This window comes from Theobroma umbraticum, unplaced genomic scaffold, assembly GCF_002168275.2.
Source record: "Theobroma umbraticum cultivar Fairchild unplaced genomic scaffold, ASM216827v3 scaffold_130.0, whole genome shotgun sequence".
NCBI lineage: Eukaryota > Viridiplantae > Streptophyta > Magnoliopsida > Malvales > Malvaceae > Theobroma > Theobroma umbraticum.
In genome coordinates, this window is record NW_018397264.1 from 3,938,276 (window position 1) to 3,949,616 (window position 11,341).

Genomic DNA, 11,341 nt, shown 5'->3' on the forward strand with positions numbered 1-11,341 from the left:
GAATTTATATCATACTTTAAAAATCAAACCTTGATTCCAGCACGAAGCTTGTTAAGAATGAGGGTCGCAAGTGCTTCACTCTCTACATCTTCAGCTACAATCAACAATGGCCTTTGTCTCTGGAAAATATAACATAGAACATATTAATGTTACAATCAAAAACAAAATAAGAAGTTTAGGACAGTTTTAGTGAGATAAACAAGTAGATCTTTATGAATGATGATTAACCAACATATAGTCAGGTAGAGTGGTCTGAATGCAAGCATTGATCAAAATCTGCGTACCTTCAAAGCTAACTCTAGTACTTTCACCACAGCATTTAAGCTAGATATTTTCTTCTCATGGATCAAAATAAGAGGATCATCTAATTCCTGCCATAAAACAGTGAATTGAATCAGTATTATCGCATGGTCAAAAGATATGCCAAAAGAGAAACAAGATACTTACACATTTTTGGTTTTTCGTGTTGGTGATGAAATATGGGGATATGTAGCCCCTGTCAAGCTTCATGCCCTCAACAACTTCCAACTCATTAAATAATGTTTTCCCATCCTGTAAAAGGTTTAACCAAGGTAAGACCTCATACCATGTGTAAAAAAATGCAAGAGATTTAATATATGACAAGTATGAGCGATAAAACATTAAAACTAGGAAAAAAAAAAGAATATGAACAAGCAAAAATACCATGAAGGCATCAAAACTTACTTGAATTGTGATCACCCCCTCTTTGCCAACCTTCTCCATGGCTTTTGCTATTAACTCACCAATTTCCCTCTCTCCATTAGCTGAAATTGTTCCAACCTATTACAAAATACTTCCGTTATAGCTGTAGTAGGTTAAAAGTTCACTACCATTGCAGTTTTGATTCTAAAGTACTACATCCATCTGACTGCAATAAGCTTTTGACAGAATGAGTCTGAACAAGTAAACCAACCTGAGCTATTTCTTCAGATGTGCTAATCATCCGTGCCCGGCTTTTCAAGTTGGTTACAACATCATCAACTGCCATTGTTATGCCACGTCTTAGATCCATTGCATTCATTCCAGCAGCAACTGACTTGCATCCTTCTGCAAATATTGCTCGTGTAAGCACTGTTGCACATGTAGTCCCTGCAAACAGGTCAAAGCATTCTCATGACTCAGCTCTCTATATAATTAAAAAATGCATACATTCTGTAAGCGTGAAATTAGTTGGCTGAAAAAGTTAATACATACAAAAAGGATGTACCTAAAATAGAGTTAAAGACCAATACTAAATAGAAACTATCTAAAACAAAGTTAAAGACTTAAAATAAAGCTATTAGATTTATGAAAGTGTTTGTGCCTTACCATCACCAGCTACATCATTGGTGGCATTTGCAACTTGTTTCACAAGGCTAGCACCAACATTCTTGATTTTATCCTTGAAATCAATGCTCTTTGCAACAGTCACACCATCTTTTGTCACTTTTGGAGCACCATAGCTTTGTTCAATAACCACATTTCGTCCCTTTCAGTCAAAAAAGAAAATGATGAAAAGCTTAATCACTACAAATGCAAGCGTCATTTCTTCCTTTCATCAATATTCCTATCCATAAATTTTAAGTCCTACTTCTTATCCTATAGAGAAGAAAAGGCATAAACTGTTTCAATCAAGGATTAAATTTGAATAAGAGAATCTAAGACATAGAGAAAAGAATCATAGAAATAAAAATGGGGATATGGGATTTACCTTAGGACCCATGGTGACTTTAACAGCATCAGCAAGTTCTTCAACGCCTTTAAGCATCAAAGCTCGAGCTTCTACCCCAAATTTTATATCTTTTGCAGCATAGTTCCTATTCCAACTCAATCTACTCCCAATCTAACACACACCAAATCATAAAATTCAATAAGAAAACCAAATCTCATTGAAGGATCAAATCAACATTAACCAAAACAAAATAAATAAAAAAGGTAGCAACAACTACTAATTAACTACCTGATGTGTAGTATTCCTAGCAATCCTGAAACCCAAAGATTAAAAAAGAAAAAAAAAAGAAACGAGAGAAAATTAGTTTCTTTAAAGGAACAAAAAAAAACACTTAAAAATGATTAATGAACTAGTGTCTTTAAAGTACTACCTAGCCTTGGAAGCGAGGCTTGAAGCGAAACGATACATGGTTTCTCTGGGGAAAGAAAACAAAGGAAGAGAAGAAGGCTTTAGAAAGTGATAAAGAGAGTATTGGGACGTCAAGACAATGGGAGAGCTTGGGGGTTGTGTTTTTAAAGGGAGAAAAACCCAGAAAGAGAAAGGAAATGAGAAGAGTCTAGAAGCAGCAACCAGCCAGCAATTTGTAGTTGTTTAACCTTCTCGTGTAGGGTTTAGGGTTTTACGCCTTTGTTTTCCGCCTTTTTACTTTTCAACCAGACGGGGTTTATGGGGTTTAGAAAATTTATTGTGTTCCTACCAGGCAGTCCACTGTCATTCACGAACTCTTTGTCCGATCTGACCCACAATTTTTGTTGGACTCAGATTGAACCCGACTCGCTTCTTTGAATTGGGCCAAAAATGGATTGATTGCACGGTAGGCGGTACGATCCAACTGAACTGAACTAAAACAATGTCCAACTCAAATTCAAAACAGCAAATTTGCTTTGCTAAATTTGTTACTTTTTTAATTTCTTTTCATTTGCATGGATACTATTGGTTCATCATGGGTTTAGCTGTTTCTGTTTCTTTATGGAAGAAATCTAGGGACTTGTAGTAACTTATGAAGCTCAATCTTGATAGGCAAAGGCATGTCATTAAGTTGCAAGTTCTATTGCACTCCACAACAAACTACAAAAGCAATGCTAGATTCAAGCCAGAGAACACTTTCTTGTACTAGAAGGACAAGAGGTCAATCCCAGTCCTGTTCCAATTCACAACAATTACACACTATTTCTAGATTTTCACCTTCCTATTGCAACTGGAAAGCACACGCAGACCAATACACATGTACAAAAATGCAAATAAAATTAATTGAATGAAGAGTACATCGAAAACCATAGTTCACAGATTCCAACTGCTAGCCATTGATTGCTTCAACAGAAGTTCCTTTTCTGGCCTGTGCAATTCTGTTGGCATAAATAGTCACTAGACGCAACTGGGCACCGTTGAGATCCTGCAAGTATGGCAGGAACGCCTTCCCGAGCATGACATAAATGTCGACCAGGCAGAAAACAACAGTCTGCAGCCAGCATGGCCAAACAGATTTTTGAAAATACTGAGCATGATTGATCAATTAATACCAGTCAAGGTGAAACTTAAACAAGCAGTGATCAAGTATTAATATAACGGATTATTCACACAATCAAAAATGGTAATTAGGCACTTGGATAAACATTCAACTGCAGCCTTTCTGCGTTCTTTTGTTGTCTGGAACTCAAATTTTTTCAACATTTAGATCCCTAAGTCTTAATGTCATTTCAGGTATGTAACTCTTAGCATGTTTACCCTGAACCAAAAGTAAAATAAGATAAAACTTTTGATGAGCAACTTTGACAGATCAGCTCCAAATGTCAGTGGTGCACAAATGCGTTGCAACAAGATGGCTTAAAGAAACTTATGGCTAAGGTGAAACCTAATTGGCTATAACACTACATATAAATGAGGGTTCTAAGTTCAAATCCAACTCCTAGAGCTATCCAAAACAAAGAACATACCTACAGCACATGTCCCTACACCAAAAAGCATTCCAAGTTCAAATCACACTCCTACAGCTATCCCGAAAAAGAACACATCTGCACCACATGTACCAAAAAGCACAAAGCTTTACCTTGCGAACTTCAGCACTCTGATTGCTGAATGCATCAAAAAGAATTGGTAAAAACGAAGGAAGCTGAGCCAGTAGTTCCCCTTGAGAAAGCCGGCGAACAAGCTTGCAAAAGGCAAAAAATTTGAGTCCACTATGTGACATTGAAAACAGGGCAACAAACTACTTGTGCTTTAATATCATGTTATCCATCCAACTAAAAATTATTGGCCATAGGTGAAGACATCTAACAACTAGATGACTTTTCTTATTTATTTTTGAATTTTCATTTTATGTCATTCTTATTTGAACAAACTGCCTATAGTCTGCAAACACTGTTGTTCAGCACCTATAAGTTTCAGTGAACCACATTTTTATGTTGCATAATTTTTGGTCATCACCATCAAACTGCAGCACCTCAAGACATCATAAGGATATAGTCAGCTATGGATACCTTTGTTAATGTCTTGATGCAAATAATAAGAGTTTTTTCATCTCCAGTGATTAACAGGGGTACAGTTATCTGCAACTCAGCATATGAGACAAAATTATGTCAGGAAAATTCAACATTAATCCAAGAAACGTCATGAAAGTTAAGTAAACATACACTCAGACATCGGAAGGGATCATATTCTGATAAAATAATAGATAAGCATTTCTCTGCTTCAATTGAAACCTGAACACAGAATCTGAATGCTATTAGGTGCCAGGGAAGGGGTAACATTAGGTCTCAGTCTGTAATAAACAACTGATGAAAATGATGGCACCTTGGAAACAGCATCCTTAGCAATATGAAGTAACTTTTCTATGACAATTTCAATAGAATCTTCCATTGCATCTTTCTGGATTCACAAAAACATATATTAAAAACACATTAAAAATAATAAAAACATAGGCAAAAAGAAAAGGTTGGAGAGAAAAGTACTACTCAGAACTTCATTTGTTGGATATAATGATAGTTTTAGTTCCACAGACCTGTTTGTTCACCATTACAGTTACTAACTGCAAGGTGACTTCCCTGGTTGAAGAATTAGGATCATCCAACACCTCAAGAACAGCTTTCAAAGTCTGATTGAAGTACTGCAAATAAATAATCATCCACCAACATCAGCAAATTGCTGCTCAAACTTTATAACACTCCTTGGACATGTCACTAATTAAGATTCGATCCATCATAAATAATTGCTCTCTCCCTCATGCGTACCATTAAAACTATATCAACTCTTAGCATAGATGTTCATGCCAGTCATGCTAGAAGATTTGAAAAATGATTCTTGCTCAATGTGTTGGAAAATCAAATTCCTCATGAACATAAATGGCAATTAACATACTATGGATGCCCACGCACGTGTATATGTGTTGGACAAGCACATCTCTAACAGTGGAGATCTCAAACATAGTAGCTTATAAAATGTTTAAGTAATAGCCTTGTGCTTGCTCCTGGAAGAGAAGGAAAGGGTCATGAATTTCAATTATATTATACCTTTGTCCATATGGAATAGTTAGTATCTGTGGAAGCCTCTATGAGTTGCTGAAGTGCCCGCTTTCTAACGGCTGCACTCTCATTATTGTTAGAAATCTAGTAAAAGCCATGAGTAGGAAGGCAGTGAGATATTGGCTTCCAGATGATAACAGGAAAACAAAAAATTACTCTGATAAAAGATGTTTTTCAGAGTGTGAGGCAAGAAGGGGGTGGGAGGGTGGCGAAGGGGAAATTTTAACATACATAGTTCACCTGGTGAAGAATTTGAGGAATGCTGATTCGCAATTTTAGAGAAGAGCCAAACTTAGTATTCATGGAGTTCTCACTACTATGATTGACATCAACCAAAGTGTCACTACCAACATTGGAACTGCTCACTCCAGGATGATTAGAACTTGTCACCATATTTGCGTCAAAACATGATGAAGGCAAGTAATTATCCATAATAAATTCACAATCAACACTGTCAGGGTGGCTTAGAGGGGATTCTGCCTTTTCACCAGCACCAGTGGCACTGCAAATAATTACATTATCGGAGCTGCCTTCAAGATTCCAACGTAAATGTTCATCAGCTTCATTGGATACTTTTTGAGCAATAGGTTCTAAAATTCGCACTGGTTCTTGCATGGTGAACAACTTCTTGCTATTATCGGTATCACTAGAACCAGAAGAATACCTTCCAAAATAGTTAGCTTTCTTCAATGCACCTGTATATTCAGCATCAGGAGAAAGCCCAACATCAGATAGCTCATAAATGTTTTTGGGACGTGGCCTTTCTCTCTTGTTCTGCAAGAAGTTCATAAGATCCATTTCAATTCGAGGAGTTTGTTGCCTAAGAACTCGCCTTAGAGAATTTTGCCCTTCAACTGACATACACATGATGTAGTTTATAACACCACTTGAATCGTAGTGAGTATGTACAGATATAATGCAAGAAATGGCTGTTTCCTTCAGTTTTGTGTTCTTATCATAGACCAAAGGTATCAATTTAGCAAGCCACAGCTTTAGAATGCCACTATTAGCAGCACCTTCAGAATTCATAGCATTTTTCTTGAAGGAATCAATAGCATATTCTATAACAGCCAGTTTTGCCTTTGGTGATCTCTGTTCATCCAATGCACGAAGCAAAGCAGGTAAAAGAGAATCTACGCCATAGGCCTTGCTCACAACTTCCAAATTCATTACAGAAAGCTGCCGAACTAACTCCTTGGGATCAATTAATCTTGAAAACACATGGTGTAAGATTCTGTCCAAGTAACTTTCAAAAGGTTTTCTACAAGCTGGAATTATATCGGCAAGGGCTGACAGGGCAGCGTATGCAACTTTATGGTGGGGATCATCTAAGTGTTGGAAAAACAGCTTCATGACTTTCTCAAAATTCTGTATAACTTCTTGGATACCTTTTTGGTCCTGCTGCAACAGACTTCTAATATAATTAAAAGCAGCAACCCTAGCAGACCAATTAGAACTAGGACTTAGACCCTCTACCAGAGCCTCCTGGAGTGATGCTGGACCGTCCACATAGTTTGACATTTCACCAAGTAATATCTGATTATCGTCGAGACAGCTTCTGCTGTTTCCAGAAACTCGACCAGAAATATTCTTTCTTAAAAGAGGCCTTTGGAAGTTAGGAATAATATTGCCCTGGGAGTCCCTAAAGTTGGAATCCTTGGAAGATGCGTCTACATACTGTCTGTCAATATGCTTATTTACTGATTTTCTGGCAAACCTGTCATCAGCGTGCTCTTCCATAGAACCACCTCCCAGTCTCTCAGAAGCTTGCTTCCCTGCATTCAAAGAAGAAACGGCTAAAAAAGATTCAACGGTTAGATTAAAGCGTTGAGAAAATGGACTTATCAAAATCTCTTCAAGCTTGAATGTGGAGAGAAGAATTGCAAAATAAAAATGACAACAGCACTTCTACCTTTGATGGTTGATGCAGTTGAATCAGTGAAAATAGCATTTGTAGCAAGAGCTGAAGCAGTAACAACTGGGGGAAATGGGAGGCCATGAGCTGAAGGAGGGTCAACTCCTGCACTAGGGACCAGAAAGAGAATTTTCATCCACGTTAAGGAATGTATTAGCCACAAGGAAACAACTGTTCCATGACTGTGATAATCTCAATGGATTTGCTGAGCTATTTAGCATATACCTAAATCCAAGCTAGCTAATCGCTTCTTCTGAAAATTGAGTTTCTCAGATATATCTAAACCAGCAAGCATGTTTTGAATGGCAGGCACCCTCTGTTTGTTTGCACGTGGCATGTTCTCAAAACTTCTTTCAGTACCATTTCCAAGTGACTTTACTTCTGAGGAAAATGGGCCAGAGGATAGAGGAACACCTACAGGTACAGCCCTACTCCTATCTGTTGTGGTAAGCAGAGAAGTTCCAGGTCCAGATAAATTAGTAGAAGTAGGTGCTTGAAAAGCCTTATGGGATTTTCGCAAGTCCCTTCCTCGAACTGAAGGAGAAGGATGGCGTCTTGGCGTGCCCCCCTCTTCATCATTTATAATCTGCTTGATAACTAAATTCCATTATTTACCAAATCCATCAATCAAAAAGTGGAAATGCAAAAAATAAAACAAAGTTTATACCCTTTGGATGACAGAATCAAAGGACTGAAATAGTTGCAGAGAACGTTCTGGCCAAGTTTTCTTGAACATTCTGTAGCAACGTCGAGCATTTAACCGTACCTGTCATTTTGCAAGATTATTGAAGACAAACCATATTGTTGAGCATAATTTCTATAAAATATATATAACACAGAACCAACAAATAGATGGTAAATGCTCTGTGTAAAAGGACATGAAACTGAACAACCACACAAGATTGACAGCATTTTACCCCTTCCACCCATAAAGAAGTCATTAAAAAAAAAATGAAGAAGAGTGACAGTTAAATCAACCAAAAGCTCATTATAACAAGGAAATGAAAGATTAAGTAAAACTTCAAAAAAAAATATAAAGAAATCTATTTCTCACCTAGTCCTTACAGTTTAAAAAACTCTTTATAGCACACATACATAAACTCTTAGCCTAATTCTAAAAGTAAATTACAATTAAATTACCAATTTCCTGATATATTCAAACTGCCACAAACTTGTGCAATAATCCACAGCAACAGAAAATAGCTGCTTCTTGTAGTTGGTACCTGCATCAACTACCTTTCTCTATTCTTAACCACTTTACTGTCTCTTTCAACTAAAACTAACTACAAAAGTTATGATTGCGAACAGGAATTGCAGGATGAGACTTCTGGAGACTGTTCTCAAAGACAGGGTAGTTGTACCCTAATTTAAAGAGAATGCATGACCAAATGATGAAGATAAGAGTTCTCAGTGAAAAAGTTAAAAACAAAAATGAACATAGTTGCTACTTTTTCCAGCTGCGGTGACACTCCTTGATTAAATACAAAATCTTTGTCATTCTATCATCATTGTAAAAGATTTATGCTCAGCTTTCTGGACATAATAGTCAACTGGAACTGTGAGAGGTAGCTTCAGTTGTTCATACTATTCGACCACCCAAATTAAGGGCAAAGTGGTTTATGAGATATCACAAATAAGGATTGAAAGTGAAAAGTATGGTACATGCAATAACCAAATTGAAAAGAGGTTGATCTACTTGAATGAGATACATAATTAAATATTCAAAGCTAATATATCAAAGTGTAGATGCCTCCTTGACAAGAAAAGAATTATCAAAGCAATACCTCACTCATTGCATCTGCTATACAGCATTGTATGAGATCCTTGTAAAGATCAGCTGATCTCTGTATCTCCGGAGCATCAGCCCAGTATTCTAGCATCAGAAGTGAGTACTCACAGCATCTGTGCTTGGGAATGAGAGTTGTAAGAGGATTTATAGTAATACATATGTAATCAAGGAATGAATAAATTACCTAGCACGGAGTACTGCATTACGGTCATGCTTTGCATGATCAACTATTTGAGGAAGCACACGGGAAACTTTGCAACTACGCAGCATCTGGACAGTGTAAATATGCATCAATGCAAGCATTCATGTAAAAACAGAAAAAGTACAGGAATTTTCACATTGTCTGCACATACTGTTTTTATGCAGGTGTCTGCAGATTCAGCAATTACAAGAACAGTTATAACAACCAGTTTGAAAAGGACCTAAGAAAGGCATCAAATTATAATGTCAGAACTTAGAAGCAACCGTAAGGTTAGAAGAAAAATATCTAAGCATAGTATTGAGGATGTTATGACAATCTAATGCTACTATATTTACTACTATTTTTATCAGACAAGAAAACATTCTTACCGGCACAAACATTTCTGCACAAGCCTCAAAATCTCCCAATAGCTCTTTCGATAAGAAGCTTAAGAGATGACAGGCCTGAGGGCAATAAGAGGGAGTTGAGAACAACAGTGGTTTTGAAGAATAAACATCTATTATAAAAGTAAAATCTGTTGCATTAAACAAGTTGTTTGATGTGCTCCAACATACATAATTTCTTTTTTGTATTTTATTTATCTTAAATCGCAATAAGCATAGTTTGAAGTTATTGATTTTTAATTTACTATGTCTATTCCTATTTTCTAATATTTTCTGATTTGCTAAATGAATGTCCAATACTTTGTGCATTGAACAAATTAACAATCTGTTAGCATAAAACAGTTGTATATTTGGCTCAAACATAACATCATTTTTTATTTAAAATTTGTCTTCTATCTCAATCTGTGCCATAAGATTTATTGACTATTTGTAGTAGTATCTCTTCTGTAATCAACATTAACTGAATGCCTTTTGTGTTCTGCAGGCTATCCAAATATACGTAAAGGCACTATATGCTTGTGATATACAGGGCAAGCAGCAGGAAAATATGACATTAAAAACTCAGACATTTGAAAAAGCATGTAAGCATGGCATCCTCCAGGATATATCATCAATTTAACTAATTGAAGAATATTGGTAAAATACAATTATAAAAGACAAATCTTCGACATGAAGAAATTGCTAAGGCATGATGCAAAATATCATTAAATGCAGGGAGGTTTTTCTGGCCAAGGCAGGATTTATGACTTTCAATGACAACCAGCAGAGGAGACCATATCAGTGGCTGTACAATTGCTAATTTCTGCGTCATCAGTTAATGAAGGCAAGTGCAACAAACCTGCTTTACAATGCTTGACCTTCGGTCAGATAACTGCATGCAAAGAGGTGCAACTAGTTGCTTCAAGAGAGCATGGAAGCACGGATAATCAACAGCACCTAACAGAAAAAATTGAGAATTAAATACTTAACATTTATTTTAATCCCCACACCATTGTGACTACAGAAGGTTTTTAGCATGTGAATGCATCTGCATTTCACATAAATTTCACAACTAAAGAAAAACCAATTTCCATATTTCCAGTTCAAAGACATGCACGCTATCAAACACAAGGCTCTAATCAAGTTCTAAGATATCATGCAGTCCAAAGCTCCCCTTCAAAATTTAGCTCTTGGCCACTAAGCCTGGTGAAACATGAACATGGCTGCAAACTATCAAAAGGGATCTTTCATTTGCTTCCCGAGGACATGTTTCCTATGAAGCATAATGGCATAATAGGATCCACATAGCCAAACCCCATAGAATGAAGAAAGGCTTAATTCATTCTTATTTAGGATATTTTTGTTTTGAGTTGGGACTTTTAGTTTAATCTTCAAAAAAAAACAAGATTTTTTTTTTAGTATTAAGTAAATTATTCAAAGTTCATTATACATAACCTGAAGATCTCAGTCTGTAAACAAGCATGACATCAACTTGTGGAAGTATACAAGACAAGCACTAGGGCAACAATGTAGTAAAAAAATGAGCTCAAAACTTGCAATTCAAGCTTGAGCTGAGCATGATCAAGCTCAAACAAGCTTAAAGTTACAGAGAAGATGAACAAAGTGATAAATAACACAAACCTCCAATGACAAGAGCTTGAACTTGCTGCATGGCAGCTATTCGAACAGACCAATCATTTTCCGCCATAAGCATACATGCAATCTTCTCCATTTCTCTTATTAGCTCCTTTTCAGAGTATAAAGTAACTGCAACTACTGGTTTATCTAACCAGTCAATCTCTCCTATATAACACATAAAACAA

At 36.5% G+C, this 11,341-nt stretch overlaps 2 protein-coding genes across 4 annotated transcripts; both read right to left on the reverse strand.

The window, feature by feature from the left end:
- Positions 1–23: 23 nt before the first annotated feature.
- On the reverse strand, positions 24–2,345 carry LOC110421838 (chaperonin CPN60-2, mitochondrial). The gene is made up of 9 exons (XM_021435526.2): positions 2,103–2,345; positions 1,961–1,985; positions 1,712–1,843; positions 1,330–1,489; positions 935–1,110; positions 706–801; positions 448–552; positions 285–371; positions 24–119 (listed from the first exon to the last, which is right to left on the reverse strand). Exons 1-9 carry the CDS (start codon positions 2,138–2,140, stop codon positions 24–26), a joined length of 915 nt encoding a protein of 304 aa, XP_021291201.1. The 5' UTR covers positions 2,141–2,345.
- Positions 2,346–2,960: 615 nt separating this feature from the next.
- LOC110421753 (CLIP-associated protein-like) lies at positions 2,961–11,317 on the reverse strand. 3 transcript variants are annotated; one of them, XM_089784493.1, is made up of 17 exons: positions 11,160–11,317; positions 10,378–10,475; positions 9,525–9,599; positions 9,308–9,376; positions 9,139–9,224; positions 8,950–9,067; positions 7,833–7,931; positions 7,391–7,751; positions 7,163–7,270; positions 5,482–7,025; positions 5,239–5,334; positions 4,731–4,835; positions 4,523–4,597; positions 4,363–4,431; positions 4,210–4,278; positions 3,780–3,881; positions 2,961–3,191 (listed from the first exon to the last, which is right to left on the reverse strand). In XM_089784493.1, exons 1-17 carry the CDS (start codon positions 11,248–11,250, stop codon positions 3,030–3,032), a joined length of 3,327 nt encoding a protein of 1,108 aa, XP_089640619.1. In that variant the 5' UTR covers positions 11,251–11,317; the 3' UTR covers positions 2,961–3,029. The 3 variants fall into 3 exon arrangements, with proteins under 3 accessions (XP_089640619.1, XP_089640618.1, XP_021291094.1); XM_089784492.1 differs by having other exon boundaries at positions 5,491–7,046; XM_021435419.1 differs by having other exon boundaries at positions 5,482–7,046.
- Between the last annotated feature and the right edge of the window lie 24 nt (positions 11,318–11,341).